Source organism: Lissotriton vulgaris, chromosome 1_1 (genome assembly GCF_964263255.1).
Source record: "Lissotriton vulgaris chromosome 1_1, aLisVul1.2, whole genome shotgun sequence".
Classification (NCBI taxonomy): Eukaryota; Metazoa; Chordata; class Amphibia; order Caudata; family Salamandridae; genus Lissotriton; species Lissotriton vulgaris.
In genome coordinates this window covers 589028311-589047780 of record NC_141685.1, presented here as the reverse complement: position 1 = coordinate 589047780, position 19470 = coordinate 589028311, and the positions used below count along the sequence as shown (strand labels likewise).

Here is a 19470-nt window from a genome sequence, read left to right as displayed (position 1 = left end):
ATCTGGAACGTGCAGCTCACCTTACTAGCGAGATTAAGTCCAGCAAAAAGCCCGCTAAATGCATTTTTTTAAATACTGAATGATTTTAAAAATAGGAAAAATCCCCCATTTCATACTTTCACGTCAGGTCAGCAATGTGAGGGACTGGCCAATTTCTTTGTTCAGAAAGTGGAAGCCATCTACAGATCTTTCCCCAGTTGCCCCTTGGACCTGGTAGCCCCTGTTGCACCCCTCCCCGCTGCCACTCTGACAGCGATACCATCTATTACTCAGGACGAGCTTCTTTCTCTAAGTATGAAGGTCAAATCAGGGTCCCTATTAGACCCCATGCCGCCCGGCCCAATTTAAAGAATGCCTTCCGGTCCTTCTTGCTCCCATAGGCCAAATGATCAATTCCTTCTTCACTTCGGCTGTGGTGCCAGTGGCATGGAAGCTTGCTAGGGGTGGTCCCCCTGCTGAAAAATCCCTCCCTGGACCCCACTAAGCCTGAAAACATTCGTCCAATATCTCTTCTGCCTTGGGTCACCAAAATTTCGGAGGCCCACACTAATACTATCCTTTCAGGTTTTCTGAACAGTAATGGTATTTTTGACCACTCTGAGACAGGCTTCCGCCCCGGCCATAGCACCTAGACCACACTTCTGGCGGTATGCGAACCATTCTGGATGAGGGACAGACTGCAGCTCTGATTTTGCTTGATCTCAGCGCCGCGTTCGATACTGTCTCTCATCAGATCCTCCTGTGTCGCCTAGAGGAAGCAGGGGTAGTGGGTTTGGCACTGGATTGGTTTGGTTCTTATATTTCGGATAGGGCGTTCCAAGTCACAGCTCCCCCCTTCCTCTCCCGGTCCATTCTAGCAAGCAGGGGGTGCCTCAGGGTTCAGCATTAAGTCCCTGTCTGTTTAATCTCAACGTCCAGCCTTTGGCGAGAGTAGCACACGACCATGGTTTGGCCCTGGTTTCTTATACGGATGACACACAACTGGTGGTGGCCCTTTCAGATGGCCTTGACTTGGGCCACATGCAGTTTCGAACTGGGCTTGAGGCGATCTCACGTTGGATGACGGCCAATTGTCTTCAACTTAATGCAAGCAAATCAGAAGTGCTGCTGGTGGGAAAAAATAAAGAGTATTGAAGTACTCAGTGGTGGCCTACATCCATTGGCAGTGCCCCTACTCCCAAGTCAGTGGTAAAGAACCTAGGGGTCTGGCTGGACTCTACCCTCAGGTTCCAGGAGCACACCAAAAAGGTAGTGGGCACCTGCTTTGGACTTTTACGGGGGGTTAAGGACTATCCTGGGGTTTTTCGATCCTGCCACGCGCCAACTAATCATCCAGGCGACTATTCTGTTGCGAATAGACTACGCCAACTCTTTGTTGCTAGGCGCCAACAAGGCTGAGGTGAACGCCTGCAGCGAGTCCAAAATGCTGCCGCACGAGTCCTGCTCAGGCTCCCTAGAACTTGTTCTACATCAGGCGCCATTAGACGTCTTCACTGGCTGCCAGTTCCTAAAAGGATTCTATTTGAAGCACTTTGTCTGGCTTTTAAAATCCTCAAACTCTCGCCCCCCGAGATTCTATCCACTCTGTTGACCCCTTATGTCCCCAAACGTCAGTTACGTTCTGCTGAGCATCTGTTGGCGGTATTCCCCCATGTAAAAACGGACTAGAGCTGGGGGCCGGTCTTTCCGCTATCTAGCTGCTAAGCTTTGGAATTCTCGCCCCGCTCAGGCTGGCCGCTTGGATGGCCTATTTTCTTTCTATAAGGCAATTAAAACCCATTTGTTCCCTGTGGGCTAGTCCTGCTGCCTTCCTGAGCCCGCTTTCAGCTCCGGGACGCCCCTTTGCTGGGGCAGCTGCGCGCTTTATAAAATTACATAACAATAACAACAATAACAATAGACGTTTGATAAATATAGTCTTTTTGAAATTTGGAGCGTTTTTTGAAAAAAGAATTGATGTAATCTTATTTCTTAACAAATATGGTCTACGCGTTTCAAACTCTGAATCAGTTAGGAGTTCTCGTCAGGACCGAAGCTCCAATTAAAGAGCTTATTATTTATGTATTTATTTTATTATTTATTTATTATTTAAATTTGTAAAGCGCATACGTATGCCCGTGGGCGTCTTGGCGCTTATTGAGGAAAACACGAGGCAGGGCATTATGCTACATGTATCCACATGCAACCATTCGTTGTTTTGATGCCTGGGCCTTGTTTGTGGGGCCCATGCCACATAGAGGGCTTAAGATCTGCTGGCACTGTACGGCAGTCTTTTTTAAAACGAGCTGTCTGCAGGAAAGCGTATTTTGCCGGCTCTCTCACGTAGCCTCGAGATGGACCAATAAACAGGACATATATGCACAGAAGGCAAAGAAATACAATAAAGAAAGGACAAGAACATTTATCCACGTCTATGTCTGGCCTCAGGGTCTGGAACAGCATTCACATCAACATCAATTTTGAACATACAAAGCAGACATATCTTCAAAGAGCACACACAGCGCACACCCTATATTAAACAAACGTATTCCTAGGCATCGCCCACTGTTCAGCGCTCCATTAATCTCTAGATAGAGACACTTTTCTGTAAAATGGCCCCCTTATTCCTGTATTTTAGGAGTGACATAGTAATGCAGCATTGGCTGTTATTTGCTGACAGTCGCATGGTCTATCTCAGGGACTACATCAAAAGGAACATATTACTAAAATAAATTCTTTAGGCTCACTAGCATTTTTCATCTGCTTGCTGATATATAGGGAAGCAATATTACTAGTGCTTTCTTGATATTGAAGTGTATGACCATGGTTCTAATTGAGGGTGAATTATGGGAGTGAGGCATATCAGGCTGGAAGCCCATTTCAAGCCACAGTGGAATTATGTGGCCCTAAAGAGGAATGAGGCTAAATCAAGAGTCCCACTGTAAGGGCAGGGGACTCTGGTATGACTTGCACGGTACTACAAGGGGATAATGTACCTGTTACAATATATATCATACATGTGGATACCTCCTTACTCACCACTCACCCCACAATTCTTGGAAGTGAGTTTCTTGTTACACTTTTATAGAATACATTTGGGAATATGTACAATGAAAAAGATATGACCAAAAGCAGCCTCCGACTTGTTGAAGATAGTTTAAAACAAGTCAATTTCGATGTGTAAAATGATTGCCAATGTGCACATGAATAGCTGCCCTCTTACATTGAACTCAAGGTGGGCATTTTATACATAATCTGACACTGATCGCTCCTTATCATATCCAGCTTGTGAATGCTAATTGTATAAGTGGCACTTGGTGATTCAGCTGCTCTTCCCACTGTCTCTGGTCTGGCTCTGGCAGCAGGTGTTGTGTACAACAACTGCACAACAATACATTAATACCATAGTGAGGCTGTTTTCTATTTCAGAGGATTAGCAATGTCATGACCACAGTCTGATAAGGACTTAGGTGCAGATATATACACAGGCATAGGGGGCTTTCTATATGTCATATCTGCCTTCCAGCAGTGACCTCACAGCCTGTGCCTTCTAGTGTAAAAAGAGGCAGCTGCACTAAGGACAGGTCCAGGAGCATGCAGCATTAATCCACACATTAATGTTATATATAAACCAAGGAAGGTGCCACAGTACATCACTGCATTCACACAAATCCGTTAACGTGGAAAATAATACATTCCTGGGGCAACTGTCTACTCTGATGTCATCTTGTGGTTTGCACAGTGCTCAGACTCACTATCATTTAGATAAGATCTGTCGGTCGAGTCAGAATGACCAGAGCAAGGTTATCACAACCTTTCACAGGTGTACAGTAAGACCTGCCAAAAACCTACAGTGAATCTCATCAGCATAACCACGTATTCATTTCTTTCATCGCTGTCTGACAATCAATCACTTTTTTATAAATCTTTACAAAAGCACGTTTGAATTATTTTAGTGTATACAATATGTAGATTAATGCTAGCTATGTCAAGCCTTTCTGCATCTTTATTTCCGGCTAGAGATCGATATCATTGAGGGTGAAAACAATGCTTGTCGCGAATGATGAAAAAAACTGACGCATCAGCTAAAATCAGCTGGTAGGCAGCCACACACTCCCCCTTTCCTGCTATAAAAGCAGCAGCACAACCACTCCCCTCCATCCACCGCCACCATGAGGGGAGTCATTCTAGCCCTTCTGGTTGCTCTTGTGGGTAAGCTCGCACTTCTGCTCCTTTCAATGGAAACTTGTGGGGAAGCATAGAACATGTTTCTTTTAATTGTACTTTCTGCATATATTTTAATAGAATTACTAAATCTAAATGTTTCTTTCAGAGCGCTTGCGGTAGAGTGAATAGTAGGACAATGAAAGAAGCCTCATTTATTTAATATAGTGACCTTCAATATACTGTTAACCTTTATGAATCTGGTTCTTTCTAAGCTGATTCTCACCTTTCCTGTTTGGTATTCCTCCCACAGGCAGCGAGCAGTCCAACTATGGTAAGTACCTTTTTTGGTATAAGTGGTGTGTTCACCTGTAATGACCTCACTGCATCTCATTATCTTGCGTCAATGTCAGGTGAAATGTTCGTCTCTGTTCTCAGCTCTATGTTTTCTTCCAGAACCCGTCTTCAGTGAAAGTAAGACCTACGTCTTCCAGTACGAGGCCATTATCCTGAATGGATTACCGGAGGCTGGCCTGGCCAGATCTGGAATAAAACTGAACTGCAAGGTGGAGATCAGTGGATTCGCACAGAAGGCCTATCTCCTCAGGGTAAGAACGAACACAGTGTGAAGCGCACAGTGATGACGTGGCAGGGGGGGGCAGTGGGAGGAGGCTCTCCAACAATCATAGCATTTTCTTTCAAAGTTAAACAAATATGATAGACTTAGCCAACGTTGCCAGTGGAGCCACTCTTCCTTACATAGTAATTGAATCATTTAATAATGTTTTTTAATCTTCTTTATTGAAAGACAGTATTGTCCCCACTGTACCTATAGTATTGATAAAAGACCTACTGGCTCCTTGGTCTATACAAGTATAGATATCAACATAAAAACATATATTGGGTCCAACCGGACAATAATGATTCGCTGCTTTGATATCACAATAATAAGTTCACAGCGATGGTTCACAGGGCAGAGTTCCTTTCCAGCCCTGGTCATTTGGAGGAGATTCAGTCAGTATCTTCCCTCCAGAGCGCTGCACTCTGCTTCTGCGTCGCTTTTGGGTATCCGTCGCTGTAAGCCTATCTCAAGGGGTGGCAACGCCTTTTCCTTCCTGGCTGCTAAGGCCTGTATTGAGCTTCCTCGAGGCTTGTGCTTGATCTCTTCTGAGCTCACTTTCCCCAAAAACTTCAAACCTGGTAAGTTTTCCGCTGTGGGTTTGCAATTCAATTTATAAGCTTTATTCGACATTTTGTCATAAAAGCAGTGGGTTTGCGTACCTGGACTCTGCCTGTTAGCACCTGGATACTCTTCGGAGTGCCCTAAAGAAATCCCACTCATTCATCCATTAGGTTGTTGTTTCTCTGCTATGTCACCAGTGGTTGTGCTCGTTTTCCTGGTGTTCCTTCACCTTACCCAGGTCACCAGAGATTGAGCGAAGCAGCAGAATGGCACATAATGCTCTTCTTCCTCACTACCCTTCTCCCACTTCTGTTGGGTCTCCATAAACCTGAGGGAGGTGGAGGAACTTAGGTCGTGCTCTGTCACTCCCCAGCCAACATCTTTGTGGTCAGCTGCAGGTCTGCAGAGACCCACAGCGGGCATGGGATTCAGTATGTGCTGATGTGGCTTTCAGAGAGTCCCCACTGGCACTGCGCCTACCCTAAATCACAGCTTCAGGTGAGGGTGGGGAAAGCATTGAGAGTGGCAGAACACCAGACAGTACATTTGCTATATTTGGGTGTAGTTGGGAGGGGCAATAAAGAGAGGGTGATGTGGATATATGGCAAGACACTGGTATTTTATTTTTCAATATTTGGGAGTGGAAGAGTTGGGTAATGCTGAGGGATTTGTGGGACGTTGACAAGATGAGATGTATTTTGTTTTCAGTTGGGTTGGAGTGGGAAAGGCATCCAGAATGTGGTGGGAATGAACTATGTGTGTGCAAAGTAATCCGTATTACAGACAGTAGTGCACTGTTTAATACATAAGTACACAGTGTAATACATAGGTGCCCGCAATATGTGTAAATCAAGAACCTCAATATTCTACAGGATGCACTCAGCATCTTAGTTTCTAATGGCATTGTCTTCAGGATATATAGGAATACCTTTCAAAAATCCTAAATATAACTATTTTATTTTGCAGATCACATCTCCAGAAATCAAAGAATACAATGGCATCTGGCCCAAGGATCCATTCACTCGTTCCTCAAAGCTGACACAAAGTATTGCTGCTCAGCTGAGCAGACCTGTGAAGTTTGAGTACAGCAATGGACGTGTAGGAAACATGTACGCTCCAGATGGTGTTTCTGAAACTATACTTAACATTTACAGAGGAATCGTGAACATGCTGCAGGTCACCATCAAGAAAACACAAAATGTCTATGACTTGCAAGAGGTTAGTGTCAATTATTTTAAAACAGTTGTTAGAAATATTGAGAAATATTGAGATCTATTACTGACACCATGTAACAATACTATCTTACATATATATTTAAGCGGCATGAACACATGTATAAAGCCACCTGCAAAGTGTGGTAAAGGCTCCTTCCACGATATAAAAATGCTGATGTCTGAGTGTTGTGAGGTTAATTAAAAAAAAATCTTATTTCTTTCCCAAACTTAACAAATGTGTCTGGTGAAAGTACACCTTCACTTACAATGTCCAGGATCTACACCTCTTATAGCTTCCAAGACATCATTTGATGTTAAATGGGAACCTGGTCAACAACACATTGGATGTCTTTCGCATTGTTTCCAACTAGGTACATAGATGGTGTTGTGTGTTGATGATATCTCTAAAGTATAAAACTGTTGATCAATGTTCTAGGAAATATTTTGACCTTCTGAAATAGTGATGAGAAGAAGTCCTCACAATTTTTCTCCAGAGTGATAAAGACACGTCTGCAAAGACTGTCCTAATGTATTGTTTCCATCTTGTATCACATTGGCAGACCATGCTCTGCGTTTGATAATCTAGTGAGTTCTAAGAGTTGTAGCCTTTGTTTGCTTTTATGGAGTCATTCAGACTAATGCACTCGATAATAATATTTAAAAGCAGACAACTTGCAGAGAAAATTGATTCCTGCATACAAAGAAAAAGGTAGCAAGTTACTCTTTGAGTTTTTTGCTTTCAAAAATATGTGTTTCTAATTTCCAAAGTGCCTGACTCAGGTGGACCTGAACATACTTAGATTCCAAAGTTTAAGCAACATTCATGATGGAGATGCTAACCCTATTTTACTAGAAATAAGGCAGTTGAGTTTCTCAACACCTTGCGTCCAAGGGTAACTGATGCAGACTCTATAGAATGGAAGTGAAGTAATTACACTTGTTTGTATCACTCACACATATGAAAGAGGCATGGTGTCCTCCCTTAAGATTAATTCTAGATGGTTCAGCTTGCAGCAAATCAAGATATCACCGATTGCTGTCATGGCCTGCAAATCAGTAGGTTGAATCAAGTGATGGGCTGCTTACAGCAGAAACCTTTGATAATTGGAAAATCTTACTTTATCTGAATATGTTCATATAAGGACCCAGACCACTGCCTGGCAATTTTGATTGTCTCTGCTAATTTTCACAGTCTGGTGTCACCGGTGTCTGCCACACACGGTATGTGATCCAAGAAGACAAGAGAACAGATAGAATCATCGTTGTGAAATCCAGAGACCTGAACAACTGTCAGGATAAAGTGGAAAAGAACATCGGCATGGCTTACATGGAGAAAAGCGATTCTTGGCAGAAGGTACATGCTTGTCACATATCTAGACTCAAATTTGACTTTTAATATCTACCTCTCCATGATCATTTTTTCTGCTTCTATACTTTTATAGATGGTAAAGAATCTAAGAAGGGCGGCAACATTTACTTACAAGATGAAGCCCAGAGATGGTGGCGCTCTAATCACTGAAGTGACTTCACGCCAGGTTTATCAGTTCTCCCCCTTCTATGAACTCTATGGTGCAGCTGTAATGGAAGCTAGGTGGGTGTCTTATATTCATCAATCTCTGTGTGTGCTGTTTTGTGCAGGAGCATCACAAAATTACATGTCATGTGTCCAAATGATTATAGCAGTGTTATCAGGAATTTAGCAATTCCAATTCAAAATGAATTTATTTTTAGTGAAACCGCTATTCAACAAGTTTCAAATAAAGTATATATTAAGCTGATTTACAGCTAGACCAGCAAGAACATGGACCGAGAAACCATAAATGTTTAAAAGCTTGCACATTAAACTTGAACACAAAAAAATCAATAATTATCAATAGTTAGATTCTTCCTTTTATAGAATCAGCTACCCTTAATTCCCATCTCTTAGTACTGGTTTTGTCCCCATAAAACAATTGTCTGTCTGCCAGTGAATGGAGAACTGACATCTCCGCCTTCATGGCCTTCTGACCTGATTATGGAAAGAGCATGTGTTTACACTTGCTTTTATATCCTATCTAATGCCTCAGATATATCAATATTGTGGCAATAGCTTTTAAGCCACAAGTCAACTTTGTTTGATTCTTGCCAATGGCCATACCAGATTAATGAAATTGGCTTGGCTCCTAAATGCTACTACTTAGCTAGACTGGATTTACCATAGAGTACTATCCAGATGATCACCACCAAAAACATCCTATATGTTCCAAGGCATGCTAAGATGAGAATGGGGTCTGCCCAGTGTTCTTCCAACAGGCAAGCTATGAGACACCAAGCTACTTTGAACTTGAGCTCAGAAATACAGTTTGGTATTTTAGAAACAGTTAAACTGCCTGTCTGTTCTCTCAGTAATCATCTGGTACATCATAAGGAGTAATATATGCACCCTTAAAACTACCTAAAGCCACACATATTTTGACAAACAGCTGTAAGCAAAGAATAACACTACACAAGGTATTGAGTCCACTGGCGATGCCTGAGTTCCACACATTTATTGCTAACAGAAAGGCAGGAACTTTTCCAAAGTGCATGGTTCTTTGTACTATTGGAGGTTGACTCTTGGAAGGCAAAGGATGTTTGGTCTAAGTCTTGTTAGAATATGTCTGAGATTTAAATGTGTGTTTCGATGACGATAATGCTTTCTAGAGGACATTTGTAAAATTACACATGTGAAGAATAGAGTAACAGTAGAAAAGTGTGCGTCAACACCTGCCTCAGTGGTTTGAGTGCCACAATGGCAAGTTTTTGAATTGCAAAATTAATAATCAATTTGGTATTGCATAATTTCAGAAAGCAAGCAATTCAAATGAATTTAAAAGCTTAGAGGAGAGCCTTTTGTTTTTTTGGTTATGTGAGTTGATTTTACTACATGAAATACAAAATGTTGCCCTTGAGTTTCTTTTATACATTGGATAACTGTTGAGAGTATAACAAGATTTTCCCCAAAATATGAATTCTGATTAATCTTTTTTATTCTTGGAGCTGTTGTCCAGTGACATTATTTTAAGCTAGCCAAGGTTTGCAGCATTTACCTATTGCATGCCACCCCTGGCTCAGTCCTTGCTATCTCAGGCTCTTGGATTATGCTAGGATTAAAACCAAAAGAAAGTAAACAAGGCTCTGTGAGTTCTATTTACCTTTCATAGCTTCCACTCACTGACTTTTCCTCAGGCACTTGGCAGCAAACATAAGTCTGTGGAGGGGTTCGATGTGAGACAAACTGTCAATGTACGTGATGACAGTTGTGGTCGAAAGTATTCAGGATGTCCCTTCTGCTACACCTGATGAATTAATGTCCATGGTGCTTTCTACAAAAAAGCATTAGCAGATTTATAACCATTATCTAGCAGAAGACTGGCTTGATTTTTGCTTGTAAAGTGTTGTCCTTCAACTTTCTGCTGGGGTGTGTCTCTGTAAATAATTGACACAGTTATGTTAATATACAACCATAACTGTTTATTGTAGTATCTCTAAACTGATTTTTAGAATCTCTCTATATCACCAGATCTTCTCCTTTAGATAGGTTACAATGAAGGAGGAAAGACTGAGAGGGTTCATGCCGAAGATATCTTTCACAACATAGAGCTGTACATAGAAAGTGAAAGGTGGTGAGGAAAATAAAATCTATATTCTCAGCTCATCAAGTCATTGCAATGTAATGAAGTCAAACAGAGCCATGCTAAAGCGCTGTCCTCGCATCTATATATGCTACTTTTCATAACTGTGACAGAATCTGGGCTGATGCAACGTCTGAGTAGGGCCAGAGAAAATTAAACTTCTCAGTGATGAAGACAATGAGCATCTACTATTCCAAAAAGGTCCATTAGGAAGTAGGATGAGCTGAACATCAGCCCTCAACAGATCAGTACAAAAACCTTTTATTTTCAGTCTGTATTCTGAGGTCCAAATATGTGCATGTATAATTTCTGGAATGGCAGACTCCAAGCAGGTGGCATTTTAGGACCCCTGCTTACCTGATCATTTGCAAGTTAAAGTTCTTGACAAGACAAAAAGGGAGCTAATACATTTTCTATTCATCTTTCTTTCAGGCAAGTGCTCACTTTTGTGGAAACGAAAAGCAATCGAGTGAATGCTCCTCAGACTGAGCTACAGAACCGTGGTGGTCTTCAGTACCAGTTCGCTTCAGAAATATTTCAAATGCCTATTCAGTTAGTGAAGACAAGGAGTCCTGAAACCCAAGTATGTAAATCTCAAGATATCAGTGTGCATGTGAAATTCAAATTCTCCTTGAATCGCAATCAGGAACTCCTAATTTATGAAACTAATAGAGTTTCATTTAGGGATTGCTTGTGAGTTGCATTTGGCCTACCTCATAAATATTAAGGAGGTAAGTTGCAGTTTGCGACCCATTTGGAGTCACTGCCATCACAGGGATGATTGCTGGCAGAGATCAACAGACCCCCATGCTTGTGACTGCTTTTTAACTAAGCAATCTTTTTTTTAAATGTAGTCTGTTTTCCTGAAAGGAAAATGGAATGTGTTCCAAAAGAAAAAAATTAAACCATGAGGTTTCATTTTTGAAGTATTTATATTTACATTCTCAATGAGGAAGGGTTCCCTTATGGACCCCTTCTTATTTGCAAATGGGTTACCACCAGTTTTAAACTGGCGGGAAAGTATTACTGTTTTGGAACCAGAATGCTATTGCAAAACAGTACCCCCTTTTGTAAATCGATTTTGGCCACTATAGGTGTGGCAGGGTATACTCAGACATGAGTCCCTTTCTCACTGCTCCATCAGGATTCAAGCAAGCTGGGCCGAAGACGGCTGAAATGCCAGAAACCGGTCCCCGGTAGCTTGTCTCCTTTCTGGTAAAGAATTGGCTTGGTACTTTAGTCTGCCCTGTTCCCATGATGCACTGGGCCAGGGACAGACTGATTTGCATATAGCCAGGTTCTGAGCTGGGATGGGGCAGTGAGATAAATAACGGTGATGGATCAAGCCCTGATCTTTGGACTGGGTAAGAGTGGTCTGCTCAATTCAGACACTCTGTTCATCACCACCCCCTTTTGTAAATCGATTTTGGCCACTATAGGTGTGGCAGGGTATACTCAGACATGAGTCCCTTTCTCACTGCTCCATCAGGATTCAAGCAAGCCGGGCCGAAGACGGCTGAAATGCCAGAAACCGGTCCCCGGTAGCTTGTCTCCTTTCTGGTAAAGAATTGGCTTGGTAGTTTAGTCTGCCCTGTTCCCATGATGCACTGGGCCAGGGACAGACTGATTTGCATATAGCCAGGTTCTGAGCTGGGATGGGGCAGTGAGATAAATAATGGTGATGGATCAAGCCCTGATCTTTGGACTGGGTAAGAGTGGTCTGCTCAATTCAGACACTCTGTTCATCACCACCCCCTTTTGTAAATCGATTTTGGCCACTATAGGTGTGGCAGGGTATACTCAGACATGAGTCCCTTTCTCACTGCTCCATCAGGATTCAAGCAAGCCGGGCCGAAGACGGCTGAAATGCCAGAAATCGGTCCCCGGTAGCTTGTCTCCTTTCTGGTAAAGAATTGGCTTGGTAGTTTAGTCTGCCCTGTTCCCATGATGCACTGGGCCAGGGACAGACTGATTTGCATATAGCCAGGTTCTGAGCTGGGATGGGGCAGTGAGATAAATAACGGTGATGGATCAAGCCCTGATCTTTGGACTGGGTAAGAGTGGTCTGCTCAATTCAGACACTCTGTTCATCACCACCCCCTTTTGTAAATCGATTTTGGCCACTATAGGTGTGGCAGGGTATACTCAGACATGAGTCCCTTTCTCACTGCTCCATCAGGATTCAAGCAAGCTGGGCCGAAGACGGCTGAAATGCCAGAAACCGGTCCCCGGTAGCTTGTCTCCTTTCTGGTAAAGAATTGGCTTGGTAGTTTAGTCTGCCCTGTTCCCATGATGCACTGGGCCAGGGACAGACTGATTTGCATATAGCCAGGTTCTGAGCTGGGATGGGGCAGTGAGATAAATAACGGTGATGGATCAAGCCCTGATCTTTGGACTGGGTAAGAGTGGTCTGCTCAATTCAGACACTCTGTTCATCACCACCCCCTTTTGTAAATCGATTTTGGCCACTATAGGTGTGGCAGGGTATACTCAGACATGAGTCCCTTTCTCACTGCTCCATCAGGATTCAAGCAAGCCGGGCCGAAGACGGCTGAAATGCCAGAAACCGGTCCCCGGTAGCTTGTCTCCTTTCTGGTAAAGAATTGGCTTGGTAGTTTAGTCTGCCCTGTTCCCATGATGCACTGGGCCAGGGACAGACTGATTTGCATATAGCCAGGTTCTGAGCTGGGATGGGGCAGTGAGATAAATAACGGTGATGGATCAAGCCCTGATCTTTGGACTGGGTAAGAGTGGTCTGCTCAATTCAGACACTCTGTTCATCACCACCCCCTTTTGTAAATCGATTTTGGCCACTATAGGTGTGGCAGGGTATACTCAGACATGAGTCCCTTTCTCACTGCTCCATCAGGATTCAAGCAAGCCGGGCCGAAGACGGCTGAAATGCCAGAAACCGGTCCCCGGTAGCTTGTCTCCTTTCTGGTAAAGAATTGGCTTGGTAGTTTAGTCTGCCCTGTTCCCATGATGCACTGGGCCAGGGACAGACTGATTTGCATATAGCCAGGTTCTGAGCTGGGATGGGGCAGTGAGATAAATAACGGTGATGGATCAAGCCCTGATCTTTGGACTGGGTAAGAGTGGTCTGCTCAATTCAGACACTCTGTTCATCACCACCCCCTTTTGTAAATCGATTTTGGCCACTATAGGTGTGGCAGGGTATACTCAGACATGAGTCCCTTTCTCACTGCTCCATCAGGATTCAAGCAAGCCGGGCCGAAGACGGCTGTAATGCCAGAAACAGGTCCCCGGTAGCTTGTCTCCTTTCTGGTAAAGAATTGGCTTGGTAGTTTAGTCTGCCCTGTTCCCATGATGCACTGGGCCAGGGACAGACTGATTTGCATATAGCCAGGTTCTGAGCTGGGATGGGGCAGTGAGATAAATAACGGTGATGGATCAAGCCCTGATCTTTGGACTGGGTAAGAGTGGTCTGCTCAATTCAGACACTCTGTTCATCACCACCCCCTTTTGTAAATCGATTGCAAAACAGTAATACATACCATATTGATTTAGTATTTGGAAGGTACGCCCCTTCCAAATATCGTATCACAAATGCAAAATGTGATTTGATAATAAGATACAGAATCGCATTTTGTGCACCTTAAAAAGCATTTTTCCGGTCGCAAACAGCCCGATTCCGCAAATTGGGACGTTTGTGTCCTGAAAAATGCTTTGTATATTTGGCCCCTGGTTTCATCGCAGTTGATGCAAACCTCTTACAGGGCCATCCAAAGAATATATTTATAGAATTATATTTGGGTAACATAGTATAACTGGAATGTTTCTCACTGAGGAGTTCTGAGTGGAATTAAATAGACAACAAAAGAAACGGCCAAATTGTGTATGTTGTCACTCAGAACACTGAGGTGAAAAAGATCTCTGTTATTCATATTATACCCATATACTCTTTTATATTCAGTTTATATGGTATGTTATGTATGGTGTCCAAAATCATTTGGCCCTGCTTTCATCAACTACAAAGGGGCAGAGGAGTAATTGGGGAGCCGTACATAACATGGCCTCTCCCCCCTCTCCCAAATGTCCAAATGTAAAAGGGGAATATCTGGCCACCTGCTACCAACTTCCAACAGGCTCTGTGTACTTCCACTCCCCATCCTCTCAAAGCTGTGCTAGACCAAGTGCTGCACTAACTGGCTTGCAGAGAGCCCTGTCAGAGCAGGGTGGACTTACTTTAGGAGGTAGAAACTGTGAGAATCAACCTTTGTTTCTCACAGTTGCTACATCATAGCTGTGAAGAATCAGATTTAGAATATGGTATTCACAATAGATGCCTCCAATGGAAATATACATAGCATATAGACACAAAGATAAGTAACTTTGTTTTACAGGGATGTTTTTCACTCGGGGGTTCTGAGAATAGCATCTCTGTAACTCACAATTATCCATCTATTAAGTAATGGATGGCACCTAAAAGCATCTGCCCCTGCTATTCACTGCTACCCAGGGGGCAGAGGAATAATATGGGAGCATGGCCTCCAATCCCAGACCCAAATGTGGAAAAATTGCTTACTGGCCATCCTTAACTAACTCCCACCTCATCCCCAACTACGTTTTCCCTCCTGAAGCTGTGCTTTCTGCTTTCAGCTAAAGCAAGCAAGCAGAACTGTGCTGGCAGGATTTAAGACAGCCCTGCCAGCCTGGTCCGAACATCCTTCATAATGTAGCAATGGTGGATAACAGATTTTCTTATCAACTTTTGCTATGTCATAGCAGTGAGTTACCGGATTTGGAATCTGCTTTAAACAATAGAGGTTTACAATGGAAACCATGCCTGACAAAGGAACATTTATTTTCACCCAGTTGCACTTCATTACAAATCATCAGCAATAAGTATTGTGGAATGTTCTTTGTTTACTGATGTCTGCTTTGGCTTTAAGGTATATTGAGGCATTTACCCCCAAATGTCCCTTTCGAATGCTTGGAAAATCTTTTATAACACACAAGTATGTAATCCCCTGTATCTCATAAAGAATCATATCTAACCATAAAGACTATGTCTGCCCCCCAGCACCTAATGGACTTCCTCAATCCCTACCTACATTGCATCTACCGATTTTTGAATTCAGAGTTGGCAGTTTGTACTCATGAATTGATGATACATAGGTACTCCTCCCATACAGGAAGAGGCCAAGGCACACAAGTTTAACAGTTGTAACCCCTTCCATGCTCATGACGAGCTCAGCTCGTAATGCAGCACAGTGCTTGTGTGCTCATGACGAGCAGAGCTCGTCATGACGACACCCGTTTTAGTTGTGGTCCAGCACAGGAGGGAAATCCTGCACGCAGAGATGTGGTTAACAAATCCTTGGATGAGGAAAAACATTGATGACACCAGGCTGACTCACTCTGGACACATCAACATCCATCTTATGCTCCCATGCCTCTCCCATGTCAAATGTAAAACCCTAAAGCTAATTCTCCATCTGTTCACTCCACGCACAAAGAGCTTCATTCTGGATTTATTGCTAGTGATTGATCAATGGGACGGCACTGAGCCTCCATTAGCATTCAGCCAAGCAAAGTATTGTTCCCTTTATGCACAAACCTTCTATGGCACTGACTGTGCCTACGTTTGAGTAACAATTCAGATATGTGCTTGAGAAAACACTCTCACTAATTTATTTTTTAGACTTTTTTTAATCACCAACCGGTCAGAGTGCTGTACAGTGGTAACGGCTGGCAAATATGACCATAGATTTTAATTGGGATAGAAATATCTTTAAGCTCAGCCATTTAGCATCAATCAATAGCATTTTACAGGTCCTACACTGATTGACTTTGTTCTGTAATCCATACATTATTTGTTAATACAGTTGTGCACAAAATGTACTTCTAGACACTTTGCCTCTATAAATTAGACATTGTACTCATACCATCTAAGAGCCCACAAATAGAAAGTAATACCAGTGGGAGAGGCAGAGGAGTAATAGGCACTGCACATTTTAGACAGTAAGAAAGTTTTGATCACCAGGGTCTGATTAAGAATTGGATGATGATGTCATTCCAAAAATTTAAAGACGAATCTGGAGGATAGTCCCACAAGGAATTTCCCACACCATGGTTATATTGTGTAGGAGAAAATAGAACAATACCTGGAATTAATTACTTTCATAATTCAAACGATTTTCCTGGGACAGTTTGGAAAAAACAAACGATAATTCAATGATGTCACTGAAGATTTTCCATCTTCTATTTTTGTCTCTCTGTTTCATATCATAAATACCATTTGTTGTTTGTCCCTCTGATGCATGCTGCCCGTCTAGTGCTCCATCTCTGGATAATGCAAGAAACCCAAAATTACACAGCAACAAATCAAACAGGGATGAGTGTGCTTATAGATGTAGTGTGAGAGAAGAGGGATGAAGAACTATCTTTGGCAATTTAAAAACTTTAAATTTGCGGATACACTCCTTTCCTCTAGCTTCTTGAAAGATATGGCACAGTATGTTTCATGATACTTTCCATTAGTTTTTTTGTAAATAAATTCCACCTTTTTTATTTTTGGTACAGGTTGCTGAAACCCTCCAGCATTTAGTGCAAAATAACCAACAACAGGTACATGCTGATGCCCCTGCCAAATTTCTACAGCTCACCCAGATTCTTCGAGCAGCAAACTATGAAAATATTCAAGCCATATGGAAGCAGTTTGCAGACAGACCTCAGTACAGGTGATTTGCTGTTATTATGTCAACCAATAGCTTGTAATACTAGAATTGTATCTGCCTAACACCTGGGATTTGTATGCTACATGCAGGCGCTGGTTGCTGAATGCCATCCCAGCGGTGGGAACCATCGATGCACTGAAGGTTATTAAGCAGAAGATCCACAACCAGGAGCTGAGCCCCAGGGAGGCAGCCCAGGCTGTCACTCTAGCTGTCCAGTTCACAAGAGCAGATCACCAGACCTTGCAAGTGGCTCAAGTAAGTCTAATAAAGTGTTTTCATGTTGTTCTCTCATGTTAGTCGACATTGTGCAGTTATAGCGAACAGTGTAGTATGACTTAGAAGGGAAGTCAAATGCATGATAAAACAACCAAATGTCCCCTTTTAAGGCCTCCTCTAACTGGAGCCTTGGTCCCATTATTTCATATATAGAATACCATCCAATGAGTGTTACAGAAATGGTGCCACTGCTGATGTACAAACAAACTTTAATCCTATTTACATCCAAATAACAGGAACAATAGTAGGGATGCATAGTTCTCCAAGAACACTCGACCACAGTAAATTTTAAAGTCAGGTTTTGAGTCACCCACAGCTACAGATATCTTTTCCCTTTCAATGGCGATTTAAATTCTGCTTACCCATCCATCTGTGGTTGATATGACTTCCCTTCTCCTATGTTCTGTTGAACTTTGATCGTCTGTGAAGAGACCAGGTGGCGTTTGTTTTCCTGATTGAAGATTTGCAGTTTGTTACAGGGCATACCATTAGAACATACAGCGGTACCATTGAGTGTTCAGTGTAAAAATGTCATCTAATTTTGTTATCACTTCATTGCAGCTAAAGTTGAACTATTGTAGTGTCCAATTAAAAAAAAATATTAAAGAGGAAAAAGAACAACAAGGCGATGGGTGGACTGATTGCAAAAAGTCACAACCACTATCAATCTTTTGGGCTGCATTCCAGTCTATGATTTTCAGCCCAGTAAGCAACTTAATACGTCCAAATCAGCTCAGGGGCTGCTTGAATAGGAACAACAATGCACAAACATTGAGGCATGGTCTGTATGAGAACCCATGCAATCCCATACAAGTTTTGGCCTATTTAGGCCTTGTGAATGAGGTATACCTTCAATCCCATGGCACAATGAGCATGGGACCAAAACTGTTCCACTTCAGATAGAGACCAGCCTTATGCATGTCTATATTTGTCCTGTTCCAGTATGAATAATCGAGCTTAAACTCTCTCTGAATGAGAACACAAGCAACCCAAATCTTTTTTCCGCCACTATGGCACTTCAACTTGTCTGGGGTTGCTTGTGTCATCAGGGACTGTCTGGCAGATTGGACTGAACTGTTCCCATTGAAACAGGATCAGGGCTCATTTTCATTTGATTGGCCTCTACTAGTTGGCATAGTGTATGGAAAACACTGGACTGGAATACGGCCCCCAAGAGATTTGCTCTGCCTGAGATTATGTATAGCATTCTATCCATCATATCGGTGTCTGATGCAATTTGTGAAAATGTCACACTTCGGATAAATATTCAAAATTCTTCACTCTACAAAGATTGTTTGTGTTTAATTGTGCACTTTGAAGTTTTTATCTAGCATTTTATGTATTGGATACTATTACAAACCCATGAAATTAAATTTTTGATCATGTTGTACCTGCGTATGCCATACCTTCAAGCCACCATTGACTTTTAAAATCACCCTGTCATTGCTATTACACACCCATAACATGTTAGCTCACTAATATATCCTTAGCTGTCTAGCCTCTGTGCCACTAGTGTATGAAGTTCAATAAATAGCACTTAGGGACATGTAAAGTCCTCTCTTGTAAAATCACTTGATGAATTGTTGTTATGTAGAGTGCTGACCTGTATGATATACCTCAAATGTGTTTTTTGTAGTGTGTTAGCCATCTTTTACTTTTTAACCCTATTCTCCATAATTGGACAAATGTAGTGAAATGTTCATACCATGTGTGGTGTATAAAATAAACATGGTCTACAAACTTCCAGTGATTAACCTCTGTCCATAACCTTGCAGGATTTAGTCAAAGAGGCAAAACATCAGAAATCCCCTGTTGTATACAAGGCAGCGATCCTGGCATACGGGTCCATGGTGAACAAGTACTGTGGGGCTCATTCTTCCTGTCCCGAGGAAGCTCTATCCGTGAGTAACTTTTCAGTATTGACAAGGAAAATTGTTTTACATATTTCTTTTATAAACACAATCAGTGTGCTCTAGTCAATCTATGCACTGAAGTATGTGCATTAATATGGTAAAACAGCATCTGTGACCATTTTATGTCCTTCCAAAATTTAACAAACAACAAGAAATATGCCAATACTGATCCACTATTTAAATTATTTCAAACAAGGGTGCAAAAGCCATAAAACAATACACCTGTAAGCTCATTAGTAGCTTTTATTTCAATAGCACAGTATATTTTCAATAGTTTTTCCTCCAAAAGGGAACACATGACTAAATGTGATGAACAAACAATAAATTATGAAAACATTTCAACACCAATAATCAATCCTCTTGCATTCACATACTTCCAAACACATT

At 42.2% G+C, this 19470-nt stretch overlaps 1 protein-coding gene across 1 annotated transcript in view; it reads left to right on the top strand.

The window, feature by feature from the left end:
• Nucleotides 1–4086: 4086 nt before the first annotated feature.
• LOC147747524 (vitellogenin-A2-like) overlaps nt 4087–19470 on the top strand; it is a 66125-nt gene continuing 50741 nt past the window's right edge. Inside the window, exons 1-10 of the mRNA XM_086953991.1 lie at nt 4087–4191; nt 4457–4477; nt 4600–4751; nt 6293–6544; nt 7733–7894; nt 7983–8131; nt 10626–10776; nt 16740–16897; nt 16984–17149; nt 18946–19071. Of these exons, the coding sequence (XP_086810117.1) occupies nt 4152–4191; nt 4457–4477; nt 4600–4751; nt 6293–6544; nt 7733–7894; nt 7983–8131; nt 10626–10776; nt 16740–16897; nt 16984–17149; nt 18946–19071 (1377 nt within the window). The 5' untranslated portion in view covers nt 4087–4151. The remainder of the gene's footprint in view (nt 4192–4456; nt 4478–4599; nt 4752–6292; nt 6545–7732; nt 7895–7982; nt 8132–10625; nt 10777–16739; nt 16898–16983; nt 17150–18945; nt 19072–19470) is intronic.